Source organism: Juglans regia, chromosome 7, assembly GCF_001411555.2.
Source record: "Juglans regia cultivar Chandler chromosome 7, Walnut 2.0, whole genome shotgun sequence".
NCBI classification, from domain to species: Eukaryota; Viridiplantae; Streptophyta; class Magnoliopsida; order Fagales; family Juglandaceae; genus Juglans; species Juglans regia.
In genome coordinates, this window is record NC_049907.1 from 6,220,805 (window position 1) to 6,246,591 (window position 25,787).

The 25,787-nt window shown below is 34.4% G+C and overlaps 1 protein-coding gene and 1 long non-coding RNA gene across 2 annotated transcripts; one reads left to right on the top strand and one right to left on the bottom strand.

Annotated features, from left to right (window-relative positions):
* Positions 1-1,406: 1,406 nt before the first annotated feature.
* Positions 1,407-2,789, top strand: LOC108980880. Its single transcript, XR_001994463.2, has 4 exons — positions 1,407-1,534; positions 1,754-1,802; positions 1,875-1,927; positions 2,043-2,789. It is a non-coding gene; the product is annotated as an uncharacterized LOC108980880 (long non-coding RNA).
* Positions 2,790-7,802: 5,013 nt separating this feature from the next.
* LOC108980877 (receptor-like protein 1) lies at positions 7,803-12,693 on the bottom strand. The gene is made up of 7 exons (XM_018951916.2): positions 12,179-12,693; positions 11,558-11,716; positions 11,357-11,431; positions 11,037-11,195; positions 10,738-10,893; positions 10,374-10,520; positions 7,803-10,172 (listed from the first exon to the last, which is right to left on the bottom strand). Exons 1-7 carry the CDS (start codon positions 12,597-12,599, stop codon positions 7,948-7,950), a joined length of 3,342 nt encoding a protein of 1,113 aa, XP_018807461.2. The 5' UTR covers positions 12,600-12,693; the 3' UTR covers positions 7,803-7,947.
* Positions 12,694-25,787: the final 13,094 nt, after the last annotated feature.

Consider the following 25,787-nt stretch of genomic DNA (forward strand, 5'->3'; position numbering starts at 1 on the left):
TTTATAGTTTGTTTTCAATAATAAATAGATCAAACTTTTAAATATTTTAGTCATAGTTATTAAATTACTATTGATGATTTTAGAAATTGATGATTTGTAATTTTAGGTTTTGAGGAATTAAATAGGTTATTTTAGAAGCTTAGGATTAAATATCGAAATACGTGATTAATTGGAGATTTACGAGAATTACGTGATTATTTTATAGGTGACGATTAATTATTGTTCGACATTTTTTAGGAAAATTCTGAAAAAGTTAAGTCCAGGTAAGCAGGGTTCCTATACTAGACTTTGCATTAAAATAAAATGAACTGAGGTTGACTTTTTGAAATATATACATATTTGATTATGAAAAGAAATTTGAACTACCTCAGTTATTTGTTCTGCATTATTCATGATATTCTATTTAAGAAGAAAGTATTTTATGTCATGACTAGTGTAGACATGAGCTTATTTTTTACATTCTATTTCTGAACTTTGAAAAAGAGAGCAAATATGAAATTTTGTGTATAAGTTATGTTTTTGCGATCTGATTCTGTTCAGTACTCTGTGTTGATAAGATGTGGCACTTGAAAAACCTTTGGCATGACTTTCTGATTCTGTTCTGACTCTGATTTTGATTCTGATATGGTCATTCTGATTCTGTTTTACTCTGATATGTGGCCCTGTCATGGGATATAATAGTGACCTCTGGCCCTGTCACGGGATACAATAGTGATCTCTGGCCCTGTCATGAGATACAATAGTGACCTCTGGCCCTGTCACGGGATATAATAGTGACCTCTAGCCCTACCACGGGATATAATAGTGGATTTCTATTCTAAGTGCAATCGCTTTGATATTCTTGGTGATTTATGTTCTGCTTGACTTTCCGCATGATGCACAACCCTACCACGGGGGTTAAACATGGTCTCTGTTCTGATATGTTATGATAAGATGAAGATGTTCAGTCATGTTGTGCCAAATGAGCCTTTGAATATGAAAAGTTGGTTTCTAAATATGAAATGTTTGAAAAGTCGCTCTGATTTTCTGATAATATGTATTTTTTGAGATTTGCATATTGATACTGAAATGTTTTGTTTCTGCATTCTGAACTCTGTGAAAATGCTCATGTTTACACACTAGTATATGTTCTCGGCTTACTGAGTTATTGATAACTTACCCCTTATCTCTATATATTTTTCAGATGTTTTTGAGTAGTCCAGCTAAGGATCAGGATTATGGAGCATCGGTGAGACAATTATTTAAGCATAGTGGATTACTCATAGAAGATTTCTGAGAAGTGATGAATTTTATTAAGAGATTTTGTAGTAGTCTGATGACTTTATATTTTAAAGTATATAAATATATTAATGAATTGTGAGTTTTAAGTTATAGGGAGTAACTTTTCGATCCCTGCAGGACCAGGGCGTTACATGACTAGTCAGCAATAAGTAGATATACTAAGAAAGAAAAGAAGCCATGATAATCTACATCGACAGAGCAACTCTACGGCTGATAATATCACTAGAGACTACCATCATTAACTATCAGTAAGGTACTTACTGCTACCTTCGAATATTAGTTTACCTATCCCTTTTGCCATAATACACGATCCTTAGAGTTGTAGGCCTATAAATGAACTCATTCTTTTTTTCTGGCTAAGCCATATGTTATTAGTATTTTACATCTTGATTGTTTTTTTAAGTACCAAAATATTAGTGCTACAATTTTCTCAATAGAGGTGATTATTATGTTTGTATTTTTTTTTTTTTAGGAATTATGTTGAAAAGGGATTGCAGATTGCAGATTTATATTTGGCCAAGGTTATATTTCGTCTTTTGAATCTTCAGTTGAATAAGGCTTCTTGTTTTTCTGATATCTTACTATTTGTGTAGGCATGGTTTCGTAACTCCCAACCCATGACAAGAAGCCGATCCTCTGAATTGTGGTACTTATTGTGTAGTACATACATTAGTCAAAATGACATTTGTGAAATTTCAATGAGAACAATGCAAATATGTATATTAATTGACATCCTATCATTTCTACCATTTATCAAACAGTTTCCAGAACAATGCAAAATATGTGATGAAAAGTAGAGGAATACCAGAGAAAAGCAGGGGGTAATGAAAGTTGTGATGAATCGGAGGTGCATGTAATCAAACAACCTTGATAGGATCAGAGCAAGAAGAAGGAGCAACAATAGTGGGCCGTGGATTGCAAGATGGTTCTCTGAATTGTGGTACTTATTGTGTAGTGCATACATTAGTCAAAATGACATTTGTGAAATTTCAATGAGAACAATGCAAATATGTATATTAATTGACATCCTATCATTTCTACCATTTATCAAACAGTTTCCAGAACAATGCAAAATATGTGATGAAAAGTAGAGGAATACCAGAGAAAAGCAGGGGGTAATGAAAGTTGTGATGAATCGGAGGTGCATGTAATCAAACAACCTTGATAGGATCAGAGCAAGAAGAAGGAGCAACAATAGTGGGCCGTGGATTGCAAGATGGTTCTCTGAATTGTGGTACTTATTGTGTAGTGCATACATTAGTCAAAATGACATTTGTGAAATTTCAATGAGAACAATGCAAATATGTATATTAATTGACATCCTATCATTTCTACCATTTATCAAACAGTTTCCAGAACAATGCAAAATATGTGATGAAAAGTAGAGGAATACCAGAGAAAAGCAGGGGGTAATGAAAGTTGTGATGAATCGGAGGTGCATGTAATCAAACAACCTTGATAGGATCAGAGCAAGAAGAAGGAGCAACAATAGTGGGCCGTGGATTGCAAGATGGTTCTTTGAGATCTGAGGTGGGGTTAGGGTTGAGAGGGGCACGAATGTTGTCGATGACGTCAGGGAAAATTAGCAACAATAAATGCACAATCATTTCATACTCAAAAATGAAGAAAAATCCATCGCACAATAGATTGATACCCATTTCATACACAAAATAGTCAATACAAAACTTACCCAAATAAAGCTTCAGTAGTGGCAAAACCCAACCGAGAGAGAGTGCTGCGTTCTTGAGCCAAGCCGAGGAAGATAGAAAATGGAGAGAAGAGGGAGAGGAGTTTCAGAAAAAAGGCAAATGGAGAGAGGAGGATAAGAGTTTCAGAAAAAAGAAAAACAAAGAGAAGAGGGAGAGAAGAGTTTCAGAAAAAGGAAAATACGTGGGAAAGAGAGAGGCGCAATTGCATGGAAAAGAATAAAATAAACATTTGATCCTTCAACAATAGCTCGCCAACTATGACCAAGGAGAGAAATTCACTGTAGCTCAAAGTTAAGAGAATTTCCCTTTGGCTACTCCAATATAGGGATTTTAACTCAAAAAATGCTAAATTTTGGACTTAAACTTGGTAATGGCTAGTTCATTAAAAAATTATATTTTAATGAAACGATGTCATTTCATTTTAGGGTAAAAACCCCCTTTCATCACATCTCTCTCTCTCTCTCTCTCTCTCTCTCTCTCTCTCTCTCTCTCTCTTTCTCTCTTGGTCTCAATTCTCCTCTTTGTCACAATCTCTTGTTGCCCTCGCCACATCTATCGTCCTCTCCATTTCATCTTGTAAGTAACTGGTAAACATAAAATGCATGAACATTCAGATTGTTTTATTTGTTGAACAGAGGTTAGGATTTTGTTCCATATACGATGGAGTTATGTTTTGCTTGATGTGGAGTTGGATTGTGAGCTACCATTTCGATTGTTGATTGTGAATTTTTTGTCCTTTTGATTTCGGATTGATTTTGAAAGATGGTTTAGGGCTTCAATTCAAAACCCTAATTTGAGACCCTAAATGATCTAAGGGTTTATTTCGAACCCCTAAACTAATTTGGGTTTTCGGATTGAACCCCTACTTTAGTTTAGAGTCTCAATTTGAGACACTAAATTAGGTTAAGGGTTCAATTGAATTGAACCCCTAACCTAATCTATTTATTGAAGACCGTAATCTAGTTTGGGGTTTCAAATTGAATCCCAAAACTTGATTGGAGTTTCAAGTTGAAACCCAAAACTAGATTAGTTTCTCAATATAAGACCTGAATCTAGTTTGAGGTTTTAGATTGAATTTGAAGTTGTAAACAAGATTGTGTGGTTTTTAAAACCTAAAATCTTTGATACTTTGTATCATGTTTGGTTGCTTGTTTGATAAGTTCCATGGATAGTGGTGATTGTGCTAGTGTGGGTGATCATAATACTATTCTAACTCCAACTGCTAGCACTAGTGCTACCTCCACTACACTTCCCTTTATCCCTATTCCCATGGGTCCACCAACATTTCCATCGTGTTGAAACATTTTACCAAATTAGAGAGTGGTGACCCTAATGAACCACTAGCAAAATATAATAATTGTGGTGTTCTTTATAGTTGTCATTATAAACGATATGGCACTTCCAAAATGAAAAATCATTTAGAATAACAGTGCAAGAAAGCCCTATATGATGTAAAGTATTTGAAAAGAATCAGTCTAACTTAGAGATCAGACTTAAAAAGGTGGGGGATGGGAGTAGTGGGGTGATATATTGAAGGGGTTTGTGAATTTTGACCTGGAGAGGTGTTGAAAGATTTTAGTTCTTATGATCATAATTGATGAGCTACCATTTCGATTTGTGAAGGGTGAAGAGTTCCAAGCCTACTCTAAGGATTAGGAACATAGGTTTAACATTCATTCTCGCCAAACGGTGATGAAGAATGTTCTTAAAGTATATGGAATTGAGAAGGATTTGTTAAAACATTTATTGAATGGTCAAAGAGTTTGCCTTAGTATTGATACATGGACATCGGTCCAAAATTTGAACTACATGTATTTGCTTGCTTCTTTTGTAGATAGTGATTGGAGGTTACACAAAAGATTTTTAAGTTTTGATTAATTGCCAATTACAAAGGTGAAACTATTGGGAAGGCAGTGAAATCTGGAATAAAGGAGTAAGGTTTGGATGAAGTGGTGACAATAACAGTGGATAATGCTTTGTCTAACGATACCACACTTGGGTATTTGAAGAATATGGTTAGAGAGTAAAATATGTCTATATTGGGTGGTGAGTTTTTGCACGTTGAATGTTCTGCACATGTCCTCAATCTTATTTTAACTGACTGCTTGAAAGATGTTCATGAATCGGTTACATGAGTAAAAAATACAATGTGGTTTGTGAGATATTCGCCTCCTAGACATAAGAAATTCAAGATCTTTCTTAATGTTGTGGCTCTTGAATGTAAGAAGATGTTTGTCTTGATATTCCTACAAGATGTAATTCAACCTTCTTGATGTTGGAAATGACCGAACAATATAGAATAGACTTTGATGCCGTGGGAGATCGGGACATGCAATATATTCGCTACTTTGATTATAATGAAGGGAGATTAGGGCAGCCCAATGGTGTGGATTGGGAAAATATCCAGGTTTTTGTAGAATTTTTGTGATTTTTTTATGATGTCACACACCATTTTTGGATCTTTATATGTAACAGCCAATAAATATGGTCAACAAGTTTGTCAGGTGAATGAGCAATTGGATGAAATGTGTGAAAGTGTTGCTACTTTAAGTATTATGGCATTGAACATGAAGCTCAAGTACAAGAAATATCAAGGAGATTTGAGCAGGATCAATGTTTTGTTATATGATGCTATTGTTCTTAACCTGCGGTAAAAAATTGATGGAATGATGTATGGGGTGGAAAACAATAGCGCGAAGCGATTGTCGGATTGTGTTAAGGGTTAAGGACACCTCAATAGGTTGCGTTCGAGGGGTTAATATAGATGTTCCACCATCGAGCGCATTGCCTCCTCCCGAAGTGGGGTATGAAGTTTGTGATACCCACAAGCTTCATAAGAGTTTAGACAGCCAATCGGACTTGGAAAGATACTTGTCTCCTAAGTTATATCTATATGTGGAGGAATTTGATATTTTAGGTTTGTGGAAAGTAAATGTTGTCAAGTATCCTATTATTGGAGAGATAGCCCATAGTATTTATGGTCATCCCTATTTCTACCATAGTCTCGGAGTCTGCATTTAGCAATGAAGGGTGCATATTGGGACCCATTTCAGAGTTCATTGTCTTTTGGCACTATGGAGGCTTTGATTTGCATCTAAATCAGATCAAAGGGAAGTCAATTTAGGTTCGGGAGGTGGTGGACTTTGCGGAGAGCTACGGGGAGGAAGATGTTGCCCACCTTAGGAGCAATAATTGTTCTTAATTTATTCTTGCAATAATTGTTCTTAATTTATTCTTTGCTATTGCTTATATAGATTATGTTATATTTATTTGATAAACTTAATTTTAATATCAATTGTTGTAGGAACAACTTCGAAACAAGATGTGCCATCTCAATCTACGTCGGCCGCACATTGATTGTCTAATACACCATTGGTATGTTATTTAATTTTTTTTTTTTTTGTTGGTACTTATATGATTATTTTTTCTACTTGATTTTCTTTTCTTTCTTAGATTTTATGATGTCACTTGGAATTGGAAGGGACTTTAGTTTGGGCTTTTAGCAAATAGTTTCTTATTTTTTTTCTTTATTTCCATTTTTTATGTATTATAATCTGTAAAATTGTTATTCTTAAATTATTCAAACTATTTGTAATATTTTTAAATTAATTGATAATAGTTTTAGATTAGTGTGTAATAGCTTTCGACTACTTTGTAATATTTTAGAATTAATAGTTAGCAACTTTATTATGTTTTATATTTGAACATAAGATTTAATTTAATACATTTTAGATTTTCAAATTTCATATTTATTTTGAGAATATTTGAAGTGGAAAATAGGTTCTAGGTCCAAAATTAGCCCGAAACACTCTAAAAACGGATTGTGGGCCAAAAAATGACACAAAAACAAGTTTTGGGCCTAATGGTGAGCAAACGGCCCATCGACCAATCTGACCTCCCAGCATCCGGGCAGTGGCACCCAGCAAAACAGGATGAGGTCAAGGCCGGGGCCAGGGCTAGGTGGGCTTGCTACCCGCCCATTAGGGGTCGATAGCCGGCCTATTAAATTAGCTATGTTTATGAACAAAACTAGCTACATAGACAAAAATGATGCCTAGTTGTTAATTGCTTGTCATGAATAGGGGAATAGGGTGTCATACATTGGTATACTATTAAGACATTGTCTTCTAATTTTGTTGTATACCAAAAACCTTTCTGAGTTTGGATTTTCTAGCAAAACAGGCCAGTCTCAACCAAGAGATTTGGCCAGGGTTGGGTTCACGATGATCAACTGGTTGGCATATTATAAAGAAAAGTATTTTGAGTTACAAAAAACTCCATCCATCATCATCAATATTTGATCACCTAGTTTCATATTTGATTGGCTATAAAGAAAAGTCATGTAATTGTACAACTAGTTTCATATTTGATCAGAATAACTAATTAATTATTCATAATGAATTTCACAACAAGCTGTTATTAGTATCATCAAGATTTCAATCGAAAGTCTATATATCTATTGTTTGATGGTTAATTTGACAACTCTTTTAGAGAATGAAGAATATAATAATAACACGAATAAATAAGATCCTCAATTAAATTGGAGCACTTTTATTGCCAATAAAGACTAATATAAAGTAGACTATTAACACCTAATAAGAAAATGATGTTAGATACCAAGATACTTGTAAGGAAAATCCTCAACTTATTTTATACCATTTTGTGTTACTTTCATCCGCAAACTATGTTGTTGTTGGATATCATGACTCGCCTACTCAGACACAACTTCTTTGTTTTTTAATCTATACTTAATTTATTTAATCCAATCAAATACAGTAGCAAGAAGAAACCATTCCCAATCACGGAAAACAATATCCATAATAAAATAGAATAAAAGTTTAAGCAAAGTACACCTCTCTCATATTTGAGCCCAATAACTAACTATTCCAAAATCCAATTCATAGATAACTTACCATTATTGCTATCATTAACGATTTCAAAAGAAAATCGATGTATCTTAATTCAATAGACAATTTGACAACCTTTTTGAGGTATCAAAAGCAAAATAATAACAAGAGTATATAAGATCTTCCATGAAGTTGTAGCATCTTTGTAGCCAATAAGGATTAATATAAAGAAGACTCACAACACTAAAGAAGAAAATGATGTAAGATACCGAGAAACTTGTATAGAAGACCAGAGGATCTACTTCATACCATTTTCTATCACTTGCATTTGAAGATTGGGTTGGTCTTGGATCTGACTTGATTACTTTGGTGCAACTTTTATCTAGTGGTGGTCCACAGAGAAATAGGTTTCCTTCATAGATGCTTTTCTCAAATGTTCCAAATTGTGCTTTCATATCTGGAACTTTACCTGATAAGTTGTTGTGAGCCACGTTGAATACCGCAAGAAAGTTTAGATCAATCAATTCTGAAGGAATTTCTCCACTCAAAGTATTATGAGAGAGATCTAAGCTTTCCAAAAGAGACAAGTGTGAGAATGTTTTTGGAATAGTACCATCCAATTGATTATAAGATAAGTTCAATGCAATGATTGAAGATATTTGCCCTAATTCCAGTGGAATGCCTCCTGTTAGGTTGTTGCATGACAAATCCAATCCAGACATCAGCGCAAGAACAGAACCCTTATAAGAGAGGGACCTATATTTGGTTACAAACTCAATCTCTACTTCCCCATCAAAATATATAAACTCTCGGTAAATTTTGACACTCTTCTCTAGCAAACCTTTATATGTGTAAGGTATCCTATGTAGATTCAAAAAACCACCATCTCTAATAAAATAGTCAAAATGAGTAGCCCCAATCTTCCCAAAATATATATTGTTAAAGCATTGCGGTATGGTCCCAGAAAAAGCATTCTTGGAAAGATCCATTATGCTTATCATCTTTAACAAACACAACTGATTCGGGATTATACCAGTGAAACGATTGCCACTCAACAAAAGTACTTTTAAGTCTTGAAGTTGTTTGATTTCAATAGAGATGCTACCTGAAAAGCTGTTATCTCTCATGTCCAATGTCAAAAGAGATGAGGAATTGAATAGAACTTCCGGTATTGATCCTGTGAATTTGTTCCCTTGCAAATATAGGTGTTCAAGCTCTGGTAGATTCAAGCAAACAGGTAAAGATCCTGTAAATAAGTTGTGGGAAAGGTCTAAAGTAACTGTCGCATGACTTAGTTCACATGGGATCTGACCGTAAAAACTATTGTTAGCCATGAGAAGAGTCTTCAAGTCTGCAATGTTTCCGAGCCCCTTGGGGATCGTACTTGAGATGTCGTTGTGGCTGATATCTAAATAACTCAAGTAAGAATAAGTTGAATTAAGCATCGGTAGAATACTGGTGAATTGATTTCCACTCAAGTCCGAAGTCGATGTTAACTTCAATTGCTCTAATAAGATTTCGCCATGAAAGCTGTTATAACCAAGGTTCAAACTCGTTATCCGCGACCAATTCCTAGCCAATTCTCTTGGGATTTCACCCGAGAATTCATTGAAGGACAAATCTAAGGTTTCCAAAATAGTCATGTCACCAATTGAGGAAGGAAGATTACCTTCAAAAGAATTATGGGAAAGAATTAGATAGATTAAATTTGGACACATCTTCCCAATGTTTTCTTGAAGTTTTCCCTCCATGTGATTGTTTGAGACATCCATCCGAGAAATATAAGTGTGCTGCTGTAGTTGAAAATGTAAATGACCCACAAAGAAATTATCCCGAAGATCCAGGCCTTTTAATCTCGTATTGTTTTCAAGCAACCAATTCGGAAAGCTTCCATTCAACTTATTATAAGAGAGATCAATTACTTCCAACTCATGCTGGTTGAGGAGAAATGTAGGAATATTGCTGGCAAGCTTGTTCAAGCTACAATTAGTCATTTGAAGAACCTTTAGCTGAAACAAAGGAACCCAACCCGCAGGATTTTCAGTTTCTATCTCAAGCTTCTTGTTTTCGTTAAAGAATCTAATCACCTCAAGCTTAGAGTGGTTGGCGAATAAGCTGAGCGAGAGTAATCCCTCAAATTGATTATAACTAAAATCAATGTACTCGAGAGACGTCTGGCTGGCTACCACATAAGAGGAAATATCTCCTTCAAAGTGATTCTCAGAAACATCTAAAAATCTAAGAGATGTCATATTGTTTATGCACGGAGGAAGGATCCCCTCAAAGCCATTACCAGATAAATCTAACTCTTCAAGCTTATTCAGTGTGCAGAATTCTGTCAAACGGAAGAGCATCAACATTACTAAACATGAATGGTCTATTGTTGTACTTTGAAATTGAAAACAAGGTCAAAAAATAATCAAAATTAACCATTCTCTCACTTGTGTTAATATTCCTCACTAACCATAGATGGTTAGGGTAATGCTAACAAGTGCAAATGCTTGATTTTATATATATATATATAGTTGATCATTACCTCGAGTCGGTAAAGTGCCGTTGAGTTCATTGGAAGACAGTGACAGGGCCTTGAGAGAAAATAGTTCCCGAATAGAAGGAGAAACACTTCCTGTGAACAAATTTCCGCTGATATCTAAAATCTCCAACTTGCTAAAATTTGCCAAATCTACAAGAGATATTGTGTCAAAGAATATCATAATTAGACATGATCGCATACCGACTGATCAAAGAATATCATAATTATACTGATATTGTGTCAAAAAATTACCACTGTTTTGATTGGCAATGACGAGTGCCAAAACGTCATAATTAAAAGCCCAAAGAATAATAAATAGGATAAACCAAATCATGAACCTGTATGAAAGATCGACATATATACGTACCATTTATTGGCAAGGATCCTGCCAACTTATTCCCAGCAAGATTCAAATTCTTAAGGGATTTGATTGCAGCAAGTGACTGTAAAATGCTCTGGTTGAGGAAATTCAAGCTAAGATCTAATATCTCCAAATTCTCCAATCTTGACAAGCTTTCCCAATCTGTGATTATTTTTATTTTTATTTATTGTTAAAGAAAAAATAAAACTTATATGTACGATAATGTGCATATAAGTTTTAGAGCTTATGAACAATATCATGAAAGATTCAGACCTTTGGACACCAATACTTCAAACAATTCATACCTTCCTCATTTCCTTGTCTTCCCAAATCTTGATTATTTGCAAGACTCAGTGTCGTAAGGGATGTAAGCCTACTCAGAGATGGTAAGATGCTGTCATCGAAGTAATTTTCATCGAGGATCAATGTCTCCAAGTTTTTCAGCACCGCCAGCCTCTCGAAACCTGCAAGAAAATTATTGGAAGATCAGGAACACAAATTAATACAACTTTATCAAGAAAATTATTTGAATTTGCTCTTCAAAGTTATCACTTCTAGCATCAATGTTTCTAACCCACTGTTAAAGGGCTCCTGATCTTCCTTCTCAAATTAAAATAACACTTGCCTTGATTTGGCAGGGTACCATTGAAGCCATTGTTGCTTATATCCAGCGTGTTCAAGTTTCTCAACCCAACTAATGCTACATTCCAAATTAAAGATATAGAAAAATAAGTTGGAAATATATCTGTCCAATAATATATGGTACTAGAAAAAGTATGAAATTCTAAATGCCCTCATTTGATAATATAAGATATAAGAGACTTACCTTGGGCTGGAAAGTAACCATCCAGCCCATTCCAAGTAAGATTTAAAGTCTTGAGCGAAGTGATAGCACCCAAAGATTGTAGTATACTAAGGTTTGCAAAGAAGTTATGACCAAGGTTTAAACTTTCCAGATTTCTTAAGCTTGAGAACTTTCCCAATCCTGCAAAGCATTTTAACAACAAATAATAATAATAAGTGTATGTAATGAATAAAGAAATTACTTTATATATCTCTGAGTGGCTTTAGACTCTTTGAATTACTTTACAACTCTGTTTTAAATGGATGCCATTTTTATAAAATACTAATACAAAATTGTTAAAGAGGTTTTTATAAAACTTGAATTCAAAACAGAAATCTACTTGGAATTTAGAATTTTTATTTGAACCCCAAATTTCTGAGGAGAGATACCAACGCATCAGATCAACAGAGTCAAAGGGTATAACAATAGGATTAAGATTTTTTATAAGATTTTTATTAAAATACTAACTATTAATGTAGAATTCACGTGCTACATATATATTGTAATGAAAATAAAATTCAGTCAAAGGGTACATATATGTATTGTAATGAAAATCTGGAGTGGAAGAATATATAGAGAAACTGCTCATCCCTCACAACATACCTTCATCTACTATCCATCCCTTAATCGCATTAAGGGATAAATCAAGACTTCGTAACTCCTTGAAAGGCTCCAACAGAGACACGTTTAGTGACCATAACTCGGCAACAGTTTCTAGTGTGACGTAATATGGATTACCGAGGGACAATTTTAAATTGTCGAGGGACAGTTCTATCACATGACCTGTGGTGGAGTTGCACATGACCCGCTCCCAACTGCAACAATCACTCTTTGAGTCATCTTCTTCCCAAGAACGAAGAAGATGATCTGAAGAAGTGTAAGGGTTGGACATAAGAAATGACTTCAATTGAAGCAGACCAATTCTCTCTTCCTCCAAGCAACCCTTGTGCTCACGAATTTGAACAAAAACCACTAAAACCCACAGCAAAGCTTTCATTGAGAAATTATATTGTAAGACTCCCATCTTTGTTTCTATCTAAAACTTGCTTGCTTGGCTGTGGTGCGAGTATTGTGGGTTTCACAATTTATATAAAGATTTTAAAAGGGAAATGGGAATACGGGACTTGGACTAATACCAGATCAGCAGATCTTACCCATGCTATAGAGACATGACGAGGCCAATGCCTTAATTTCAACATTTAGATATATGGTGATATTGGTTTATCTTAATTTATTCGATATTGTTGAAAAGAGTCTCTAGCCATTTTGGTCGATTCTGTGTCGTCTTCTAGAATGACTGAATTTTAATCTTGAATTAGGTCCGGTTTAGATATAGGAAGTGTTTCATTTCATCTCATTGCATCTCGTCTTATTATTACAACTTGTCCAAAATTTCAAACAAAATATAATAAACAATTCGATTTTTTCAAATTTCAAAATAATAATAATATTAAAAAATAATATCTTAACAATAATTTATTCAACTTTTAACTTTCATCTCAACTTATCTAATCTCAATTCACTATCCAAACGATACCTTAATATAAGTGTTGGATTTAATATATGAGTTTTGTTACTTATCATCCTCAAATACCATAGATTATATTTATTTTTATTTTTATTTTTAAATTTTTTTATTATATTCTTCATAAACTAATTAATTTCATCTATTCATCATTTATAAATCATATTTTTTATAAGAGAAAAAATAAAAATAAAAACTTTATATGTAATATATAATGTAAAGATGATAATAAAATTTTCAACAAGATCATTCAAGTTAGGCAAAATAATTGCGCGTATTATGGGAGAACGCGTGGAAGACTTGGGAATGTTCAATGCATCAAATTCCTACGTTGACTTGGACTTTTGGGATTCTGTCTCATTCATTTTAGTGCACTGATTTCTTCAATCACGACGCCAATTTGGTGGGCCGGTGGCTTCAGTTTCCAATTCGGTGCATTGATTTCTACACTTCCAATTTGGGAGTGCCTTTTTTTGTTTTTTTAAATATAAAGCAAAGAAAAGGAAAATGCATAGCTGCTTCGAGAAAGCATCGTTGTACATGGTGGGTCTTTCTCGCGTGGAAAGTTGGGGTTAGCGTGATGGGAAGGTAACGAGAATGCAAACATCTTCGGGTGGTGAATGCAAACATCTTCGGGTAATGAGAGCTTTTTTTTTTTTTTTTTTTTAATATATTGCATTCATTAATAACGAACATTACAAACTGGATTTAAAACATATATTACATGTCAACTACAACATTAATAGCTTCCCAATCATGATCTAATCCAATATTGCAAATCTCTACAGATATAAAATCTAAGAAACACACAATTCTATTTAAAACAAAGTTAATCAAACTCCATACATTGTCTAAGACAGAATAGAGTAAATCAAACCCCACATCCTATCTAAGATGGAGTTGAGGACACATCTTCAGATAATAAGAGTTCAGCGCATTATAGACAATTTTAGAGACTCATTTTCTTTTTATCTCTTTAGAAAATTTTCTAAGTGTTTTGTCCGATTTGGAAAGTCGACTCTTACCTAATTTTTTCAAACTTTCAACTAGTGCTATAACAGATTTTGAGTCAAATTTCTTAGTTGGAAATTTCATCTAAAATAAATTAAGAAAATTAATAAAGTGATCTAGATAAAGGAATATTTCTTTTTTTATTTTTATTTTTGAAACTTCAAACTTCATTTCATCAAACATCACTATGGCCTTCAGCCATTACATTGTTAAGGTTAGCTACAGTCTACAGACCTTGCATTACTTTGGCCTACAACATTTACATTAGCTTGTTCTACAACTATTACATTAGAACAGAAACCTTGTCTATGTCCTTCAACCATGACTTGAACACTTGTACCTGGGTTGATGAAATCAATATCAATAATCTCAAAACTCTAGTAAAGTGTTTGATGTGCTAGCTGGTGAGCCACTTGATTTCCATTCCTCTTTACATGGTTAATCTCCCAACTTATATCAGCCAAGATAGAATGAACATCCTTCACAAGACATTGAAGCATACCATTTTGCAAATTATGATGTTTTACTACCTTTACAACATGAAGTGAATCCCTTTCTAATACTACCCTATGCAAACTAAGCTCTTTACACAACTTTGCAACTGATATTAAACCTCTAGCTTCTGCCATGGTAGATTGTGAGCAAAACTGTAATGGTTGCATGCACAAAGCCAATAAATCACCCTCACAGTCTCTAGCTACAATCCAAGTCCAATTCTGTTACCTCTTTCTCTTCCTGCTACATTCCAATTGATATTTATCCAATCTGGTATCAGGAGGATTCTAATTAGTAGAGCACATTTGATCCAATATTAAAAAATAATATTTTATTTAACTTTTAATTATCATCTCAACTCATTTCATTTCAACTCATTTTCCAAACGACACCAGTATTAAGTGTTGGATTTAATAAATGAGTTTTGCTACTCATTATCGTCACACACCGTACACTATATTTATTTTATTTTTATTTTTATTTTTATTTTTATTTTTTTTATATTTTTTATAAATTATTAATTTCTTCTATTCATCATCTATAGGTCACATATTTAGTAAGAGAAAAAATAAAAAATTTATATATAATATATAATATAAAAATAATGAATAAAATTTTCCAAACACATAATTCAAATGAGGCAAAATAATTGCACGTACAATATTATGGGAGAACGCGTGGAAGACTTGGGAATGTTCAATGCATCAAATTCCTACGTTGACTTGGACTTTTGGGATTTTGTCTCATTCATTATAGTGCATTGATTTCTTCATTCACGACGCCAATTTGGTGGGCCAGTGGCTTCAGTTTCCAATTCGGTGCATTTATTTCTACACTCCCAATTTGGGAGTGCCTTTTTTTTGTTTTGTTTTTTTTTTAATTTTCTCAACAAGTGTTTTGTCCGGACCCCGATTTGGCAAGTCGCGTCTTACCTAATTTTTTAAAACTTCCAACGAAGTGCTATAACAGATTTCGAGTCAAATTCCTTAGTTGGAAATTTCATCTAAACTAAATTAAGAAAATTAATAAAGTGATCTAGACGAAGGAATATTTCAGTGGCGAGCCACACCATCAATTTTTTTAATCACGATAATAGGGGTGGGGGTTGTTTTATAATTGGACCGACCTAACTCTTTTGTGAATGGTTGCCCCTTGCTAATGCCTCATCAGGTGGACATTTTGAGCCAATTTAAATTCAGAGATTAGATGAAATAATTTTAAATAAAAAAATAAAAATTAATAAAAATATTGTTAGAATATTATTTTTTAATATTATTATTATTTTAAAATTTAAAAAAGTTGAATTGAGATTTAAAAAAATTGAATTGTTTATTATATTTTTTATAAAAATTTAAAAAAATTATAATGATGAGAAGAGATGAGACAAAATACTTTATGAATCCAAATGGAGTCTTTATGTCATGGGTATGCATTATGGGAGCCAATTGAAGACTAATGGTTAAATTATTTCTAACCTTTACCAGTATTGGACAATTAATTACCGATGATACAATGTTAAATGAAAGATAAAAATCTTCTGCTTCCTCTCTCAACGTAAAAATGTGAAGTGTTTTTTTTTTCCCTTTTAGAACGCTATTCCCACTTTAAGTCTGGTGCCTCATGACCACGAGGAGTTCTTCTGAACATCTAGAGAGACAGGGAGAGAGAGAGCAGAGCGCATTGTGGACCACATGCACCCTAGCGGATAAACATAGTCATAGACTCACACAAGTCAAATTCAAACACCATGTCAACAGTTACTTATATTCCAACTCATGTCTTGTAACAAACTGCTCCAACATGAGGGACGAAATTAGGATTATAAGTGTGATACTTAAGATTGATTATCATTTATATTCAAAGTTTTCTGGAATTGCACTAGAAAAATTTAGGTACTTTTAAATTTGGAAGAAACTTGCCAATGTTTTCTTGAAGTTTCCATCCAAGTAATTGTACGAGACAACCATCCACCAGTATTGATCACAAAGAAATTTCAAAATGTTGCCGATGAGCTTGTTCAAACCGAAGTTAGACAACTCAATGATCTTTAGCTAGACAATGAGGGTTCCAATACTTGGGATCTTCAATATCTATTTCAATTTTGTTGTTTTGTTTCTAGAGTACTCGAAGAACCTCAAGCTTAGTGTGATTGGCAAATAAGTTAAACGATAATACAACAAACTGTATTAATGATGTGTTTCGCACGCCTACCTTGGAAGGTCCACCTGCAAGCTATTCAGGAGAATTAGGGCCCCGAGTGGTCTAATGTATCCCATTTAGAGGTTGGTGTAGTTTCTTCTACTCTTGGTGACCTCCCTTTGGGAAATCATGTTGTAACATTTAATGAGGTAACCCCTCTGGATTTTAGAATCAGCATGGCCTGACACAAGCATGTTCTCTGAGAGAGTAACTTGCCACATTTAATGCGATAACCCCTTCTGATTTTGAGATATAAGGGGTCATTATGATCTAATTTGATCACTAACCCGACCAACCAAAGTATGTCGGTCAGATTTGAAGGTGCCCCTTCATCTTGTTGAGCCTCGCTAGGCAGCAACTGAACGTTGTATTAGTTCGCTATTTTTTTTGGGCCGACTCTCGCCCCTAGTAGATGAACCCCCCCCCCCCCCCTTCTTGCTCTCATTTTTGCATATAGGGTATCTAATCTAACCAATCCTTGTGCACAGTTGGCCAGTGAGACAAGGTCCTTTCTCTAAGGAAGGAATTGGGCCTAATAGTTACCTTGCAAATTCTTGTCGTATGCATGCAATGGAGATTGTCTCTTTTCTCTTCTCCCTTTTCTTCATCTCTCTCTCTCTCTCCTCATGTTGATAGTGCATCTAGTTCACCTTCCTCATTTTACCTCATGCAGTTGATTTTGTGTGATTCGTGAATCCCTTTTTGTATACTGACAACATGTGGAGTTTCCCTCTTTGGGTCCTCTTATTCCTTTAACCCTTCACATCTCCTCTGTACACATCACTTTTTCAGTTTCTCTAGTGTTTGCTTACTTCGTCTGCCTCCCTTATTGTTGGAACCTTCTTGTTCTATCATCCTCTTGGTTCCTCATAATGGTTTCCATATCGGCGCCCAAGTCTTCCATGTTAGTCCCCCTTGTAAGTCTCCAAATGGGTCTGACAGCATGAACTCTGCTTAGGTTGAGAGGTTTAGAGGAAGTCATTGGTCAAAAACTACTACTCCAGTGAGCTTGGATTTAGTGAGCACCTGTATGGGATCCCAAACTCAGTTGACTTGATTCCTCCCATGCCCATCGTGGCACAGTCGACTCGAAGGGATCAGTCGAGCACATGGCCTTTTTGTCAACATGTTTTCAATGGGGTTACGGCTCCCTTTTTGTAACCCCATTTGCGCCGTCTTACACTTCTTGGGGTTGGCTCTGTCCTAATTTCTTTCTAATGCTTGGAGGATTTTGCTTTCCTACTGTGCGGCATGGCACCTGGCATTAGAGCCCACCTGGTGTTTCATTTCATCTTATTGCATCTCATCTTATTATTACAACTTATCCAAAATTTCAAACAAAATATAATAAACAATTCATTTAGAATGTCATCTTTCATTCTAATATCTAAGCTAGTTTATCAAGTTTCATGTAAAATCAATCTATTTTGGTGTCACATTAAGCATAGAATGCTACAATTGAGACCTTAAATAAACTTTTCCATACTCAATGAAGTTTAGAAGATAAATCATCTCCACTATTTTTCATATAAATTGTCAAACTTAAAATAATTTTTTTTGTATTTTCACTTTGGATTCTATCATAAAAAACTTAATATTGTATAATAAAAATCTTTGGGGTCAATCTTAATAGTTTATTATTTCTCCTAATCTTAGTTTTAATTTAATTTTAGTGGGGCCACATCATTAAAAATAGATAATATATAGAAATTATATAAAATTTAGGGGTTATAGGAAAAAATTAGAGAGAGATATTTTTATTTATATTGAAATTTTACAAAATTTCAAAAAAAATAAAATTGTGGGGGTCCATGGCCCCCTCCAAGCTATATGTAGATCCGCCACTGACTGTTAGGGACCCCCGTGGCCCGGTATTGAAATGTCGAAACTTGATCTAAGAATGATGGACATTAATTCTCTCAAATTGAATTGGTAATTGAATTGTGAGGGTCATGTTCAAGGTGGTATAATGGGTCATGTATAAATGAATTGTGGTGAAGATTTTATGAGAGAGGAGAAGTACCCAGAGTGGGTCATGTATTATATACTGAGAAAAGATATTTACAATCGTAAATTGTACAACTGTCGCATAATCGCTTTGAAAAAAATAAATAAAATATAGGATCCACATAAAAAAATTAATTTTTTAATAGTAGACCACACTCTTTTCCAAAACGATTACATAGCGTTTACGTACTTCACAATTATATGTAAAATTACTCATATTATATTTTATATTTTAATAACCCAAAATATATTTGAAAACATTTATTTTGTTTCAGAATGTTACCTTCAACTTTTACTCCTTCGATCATCAAATCCCAACTCATTCCATGAAAGACTTAATGTCATAAGGGATGTAAGGTTACTTAGAGATGGTATGATATATGCTGTAGCCAAACTATTAGAATCGAGGATCAATGTCTCCAAGTTTCTCAGTACCACTAGCCTTTCGAAACCTGCAAATTAAGAAAATTTAATGGAAGACGCAGCAAAATAATTTTTTTCATTGTCCTTTTTTAAAACGAAATAAATTTATCAATTAAAGCTCACACTTGCCTTGATTTGGGAGGCTACCATTGTACCAATTCCAGCTTATATCCAGTGTGTTCAAATTTCTCAACATAACTATTCCTATATTAATAATCCAAGGTGACGATAAAGTAAGATTAGACACTTACGTGAATGCTCTGATTTAAAATATATAATTAGATAGAAGAGATCACTCAATTAATTACCTTGTGCTGGAAAGTATCTGTTGGAGTTTACAAAGTCATATAAAAGGTCTGGAGTTAAAAGCTCAAGAAGCCAAACAGAAATAAAAGGTTCACGTTCATGAAATTGGTAGTTAAGTTAGTTATCCAAATATGAGTATTAGTGGTCCAGATGGCAAGCTGTAAATGGTCATTGTATCTATATATACAAACTGATTGTATAGTATTTTTTACTTCACTTGATCAAATAATGAGAAGTACAAATTGCATTCTTCTTCTATAGCTTCTCTGTTTTCCAACATTTTACATGGTATCATCGTGTATGAAATTTCCGCTGCCCTCTTAAAATTTTTTTTCCTTCTCCCTCTTCATTTCTTCTGCAAATCTTTCTATTTCTTTCCTGCTTCTATGGCGGATTCTAATTCTGAGTTTACTGATATTTCTTCAAGAAATCCATCGGATGATTCTTCAAGTTACTATTACTTACATCCTTCAGATAATCCTGGAGCACTCTTAGTTTTTGAGATCTTTACTGGTGAGAACTACATTGCATGGAGTAGTGGAGTAGATCTATCTCCATTGCTCTTACAGTAAAGAACAAGATTGCATTCATAGATGGTACTCTGCCTCAGTCCAATCTTGGAAATTCTCATATTCGAACTGCTTGGTTGAGAGCCAACAATCTTGTTTTATCTTGGCTCATGAATTCCATAGCCAAAGAGATTCGAGGAAGCCTACTATATTTCACAAGTGCATATGACATTTGGGAAGAACTCAAGACAAGGTATCTTCGAAGTGATGGTCCAAGAGTCTTTACTCTAGAAAAATCTCTTAGTTCTATCTCTCAAACATCAAGATCTGTTACCGAGTATTTTAATGAATTCAAGACCCTCTGGGATGAATACATTAGTTACAGACCAATTCCAACTTGTAGATGTGGAATTCTCAACCAATGTCCTTGCAATCTTTTACAGAACTTCACAGAAAGGCAACAATCTGATTATGTGATGAAGTTCCTCATTGGCCTGCATGATTCTTATTCAATGATAAGAAGTCAATTACTTCTCCAATCACCTTTGCCTTCTATGAACAAAGTATTTTCTTTACTACTGCAAGAAGAAAGCCAAAGATCATTAACTAATACTCTTGGCATTCCTATTGACTCTCATGCAATGGTTGCTGCACAAACACATAAACCAATTGCCACAAATGGTACTCGGTTCACAAAGTCAAAAGCAAAAGTAGATGTCATTTGTTCTTACTGTGGGTACAATGGACATCTTGCAGACAAATGTTTCCAATTAATTGGATACCCACTTGGATGGAAAGGCCCAAAAGGCAAGAGAGTTTTTCCTACTCAACATGGAAATGCAAACACCAGATTGCCTACTGCAAATATTGCTTCTTCTTTGGAGTCAGATTCAAGCATCTCAAATATATTCTCTCAAGAGAAAATCCAAAACCTGCTTTCCCTTGCAAATAGCTTATCTCATACACACATCAATCCTAATTCCACAGCAAACATTGCTTCTACCTCATGTATTATATCTTGTCACACTGCTTTTGTTGGCAAAAATAACTCTCCTTGGATTCTTGATACAGGAGCAACAGATCATATGATCTGTTCTCCACATTTTTTTAATAGCATTTCTTTATCCAGAAGATCTTCTATGGTTCATTTACCAAATGACCAATCTGTTCCAATTGCTTTCATTGGAAATGTAAATTTCTCATCTGATATAACCTTACACTTACATAATGCCCTTTATATTCCTTCATTCAATGTCAATCTCATATCTGCTTCAAAACTCACTAAAGATAATTCTATTGGATTATTTTTCCTTCAATCAAAATGCATTTTGCAGAACCTACACAGCTGGAAGATGATTGGGCTTGCTGAACTGAAGTCTGGCCTATACCATCTACAACAACCTTCTACACAAGAAATGAGTAAACTAGATTTGACTTGTGCACCTTCTGTTTCCTTAGCAAATAATTGTAACATTCATGCTGATATTTGGCATCTTCGACTAGGACATCTTCCATCTACCAGATTACAGATCATTAGTCAAATAAATTACAATGTACAAGCAAATCAAAATCATATCTGTGAAGTCTGTGCTTTAGCCAAACAGAAAAGGCTACCATTCTCTGTATCAAACAGCTATTCAAATAAGCCATTTCAATTAGTCCATTGTGATATTTGGGGTCCCTTCTCAACTATTTCATATTTTGGTTTCAATTACTTCCTAACAATTGTAGATGACTATACAAGATTACTTGGCTCTATCTCATGAAAACCAAAATAGAAACTCGCACCATTCTTACAAATTTTGTTTCTTATATTCAAACCCAGTTTAACACAACCATTCAAACTCTTAGGACTGATAATGGTCAAGAGTTTAACATGCCTAATTTCTACAATGAACATGGCATAATACATCAATTATCTTGTGTTGAAACCCCCAACAGAATGGTAGAGTTGAAAGAAAACATCAATATTTGCTTAATGTTGCTAGAGCTTTGCTTTTTCAGTCAAAGTTACCTATTTCTTATTGGACAGATTGTGTGCTAACAGCTACACACCTTATCAATCGAACCCCTTCTTCTATCCTCAAGAATCAAACACCATACTTTCTTCTATTTCAAAAACATCCAGATTACAACTATTTTAAAGTTTTTGGATGTTTGTGTTTTGCTAGCACACTCACAGCTCATAGAGGAAAATTCCAACCAAGAGCTTCAAAGTGCATCTTTCTAGGTTACCCACCAAATATCAAAGGGTATAAACTTTTGGATCTTGTCACTCTCAAGACATTTGTTTCCAGAAATGTGGTTTTCCATGAATCCATATTTCCTTCAATACCAAACACAGTCCATACACCCTTTGTTTTTCCTAATTTTCCTCAGGTTTTTGAATATTCAAAACCCAATATTACATCAAATCCTCCTTCACCTCCTAGGAGATCAAATCCTCAAATTGAAAACACTCAAACTGAAACTCTCAGAAGGTCTCAAAGGATCAAAAATGCTCCTACATACTTGCAGAATTTTTATTGTGGTCATATGGCACAAACAGCTTCAGTTACTCAATCATCTCCCAACTGCAATTCAACCTCTAAAACAGGTAAGCCTCACTCTATATTTCCTTACCTTTCTACTTCTCAATTATCCCCTAGATATCAAGTCTTTACTGCTGCCATTACTTCAATTTTTGAACCTAAAACCTTCAAACAAGCTAGTTCTCATCCTCAATGGCAAACTGCCATGGCAGAAGAAATAAAAGCTCTTGAGCTAAACAAAACTTAGGATCTTGCTATTTTACCTCCAAATAAGATTGCAATAGGTTGTAAATGGGTCTATCGTGTCAAATTTAAGGCTAATGGCACAATTGAGAGATATAAAGCAAGGCTAGTAGCAAAGGGCTACACTCAACAAGAGGGGCTAGATTTTTTTGACACTTATTCTCCTGTTGCCAAGATGACAACTGTGAGAGTATTACTTGTTGTTGCTGCCATAAAACAGTGGCATTTACATCAATTAGATGTAAATAATGCATTCTTGCATGGAGATCTTAATGAAGAAGTGTACATGCAATTGCCACCAGGCTATTCCTCAACCAATGACCTTCGAGTATGCAAGCTTAAAAAGAGTCTCTATGGGCTGAAACAGGCATCAAGACAATGGTTCTCCAAATTGTCTCATTCTCTGCTACAACTTGGCTTTACTCAGGGTAAATCAGATTCTTCATTATTCATCAAACAAACACCTTCAACTTTCATAGCTTTACTCATTTATGTGGATGATGTAATGCTTGCATCTGATAGCATTGATCAGATTAATATAGTGAAGAAATTTCTACATGACTCTTTTACAATCAAGGATCTTGGTGAACTTAAATACATCTTGGGTCTGGAAGTAGCTAGATTAGCTAAGGGCATCACTGTTTCTCAAAGAAAATATGCCCTGGACATTCTCCAAGATAGTGGTTTCTCTGGTTGTAAACCAATAGCCTTTCCTAGGGAGTCCAATCTAAAACTAAGTGCAACTGATTCTTCACCAACTCTCACTGATCTACATCATATCGAAGACTTGTAGGTCGATTGTTGTATTTAACTATAACTCGACCTGACATAGCCTATTATGTTCAAGCACTAAGTCAGTTTATGGCTAATCCAAGTACACTACATCTTCAAGTTGCCGAGAGGGTACTTCGATACATTAAAGCTACACCAGGTCAGGGGCTTTTCATGTCTGCCAAATCATCTCTACATCTGAAAGCATACTCAGACAGTGACTGGGGTGACTGTTTAGATACTAGAAGAAGTGTAACTGGGTTCACAGTGTTTATAGGTGACTCTCTTATTTCATGGAAATCGAATAAACAGCCCACTGTTAGCAGATCATCTACTGAAGCTGAGTACAGGGCTTTAGCAACAACTACATGTGAAATCCAATGGCTCATATATCTGCTAGCTGATTTAAATGTTCAACATTCTCAAGCTGCCTTATTATATACTGATAGCAAACATGCCTCTGAAATTGCTTCCAATCCTGTGCATCACGAAAGAACTAAGCATATTCAACTGGACAGTCACTTAGTTCGGGAAAAATTACAAGAATGCCTCATCAAAATTATACACATTCCTTCCAAACATCAATTAGCTGACATATTAACCAAACCCCTTGGTTCACTCAGTTTTCATTATCTTATTTGCAAGATTGGAATGATTAATATCCATTCTCATCTTTAGGGGGGGTGTTGGAGTTTACAAAGTCATATAGAAGGTCTGGAGTTAAAAGCTCAAGAAGCCAAACAGAAACAAAAGGTTCACGTTCATGAAATTGGTAGTTAAGTTAGTTATCCAAATATGAGTATTAGTGGTCCAGATGGCAAGCTGTAAATGGTCATTGTATCTATATATACAAACTGATTGTATAGTATTTTTTACTTCACTTGATCAAATAATGAGAAGTACAGATTGCATTCTTCTTCTATAGCTTCTCTGTTTTCCTACATTTTACAGTATCCATCCAACTTATTCCGAGTAAGATTTAAAGTCTTGAGCGAAGTGATAGCACCCAGAGATTGTGGAATGCTATTGTCATCAAACAAGTTGTAACCAAGGTTTAAAATTTTCAGATCTCTTAGGGTTGAATATTTTCAAATCCTGCAAAATATATCTTAAAAAATAGATACAGTTTATAGATTGAATGAATAATCTATATATATATATATATATATATATCCGAATGGGTTTAGAATCTTTGAGTGGAGCCATATAATTTGCATACACCCTGAATACAAATTTATATCTCCTGGCTGCCTATTGAAAGTGAAACGCAGGCTTTAATAGCTAGCTACTTACAAAATTACAGTTTGGAAAATTATAGAAGTATTTATAATTAGAGACCTTTAATATATAAAACTAGTATTGCTTCGAACAAAAATAACAACATAATTAGGTAATTTTAGAATTTTTAGTTGAAATAATTCAAACTTTTCTAAGAAGGATATACAAAGGCATTATTACAAATAAGATTAAAATTAAAAGTAATAGACATAATATGTGAATTTCAGAATATTATATAGTAAAACTCATCATTCCTCACAACATACCTTCATCTGGTATTAAAGGATAGATCAAGACTTCTTAACTCCATGAAAGGCTCTAATAGAGACGCATTTAACAACCATCAAAGTTCCTCATAATATTTCTCCAATTTGGGATACAAATAAAGATCGTAATCAAGATATTGCATTAAATTGTGGAGGGACAATTCTATCACATGACCTGTGGAGTTGCACATGACCAGCCCGCTTCCAATCACAACAATCACTCTTCTCATGGTCGACCCGTGAAGGAAAAAGATCATAGCCTGAATTATAAGTTCTGAGAGACGGAATCGATATATATAATAAGAAATGACTTCAAGTGAAGCAGACGAATTCTCTCTTCCTCCAAGCAATCCATGTACTCATGAGTTTGAACAAAAACCACTAAAACCCAACGCAAAGTCTTGATTGAAAAATAATATTGTAAGATATCCATATTCATTTTTATATAAAATCTGTTTAGAGTGGCTCAACACTCACCCAGGCGCGACCCAACTTCTCTTACAAATACAAAATGGGCGAATTGAATAAAGAAAGGATCGAAAACTGTGGCCAACTCACAAAGAAGACTGGCTTTTCGGAAGAAAACAATAAGAAAAGAAGAAGAAAAAGAGGCAAACACAGGGGACCCAGCATTATTTTTCTGCACAT

Bases quoted from the DNA above. Each gene is read 5' to 3' on its own strand.
- LOC108980877 (XM_018951916.2), bottom strand. From the start codon at position 12,599: ATGGGAGTCTTACAATATAATTTCTCAATGAAAGCTTTGCTGTGGGTT. The intron at 11,196-11,356 runs GCAAGTGTTATT...ATTTTCTTGCAG, and splicing joins TGGTACCCTGCCAAATCAAG to GTTTCGAGAGGCTGGCGGTG. The intron at 10,894-11,036 runs GTATGAATTGTT...AAATAATCACAG, and splicing joins AAGACAAGGAAATGAGGAAG to ATTGGGAAAGCTTGTCAAGA.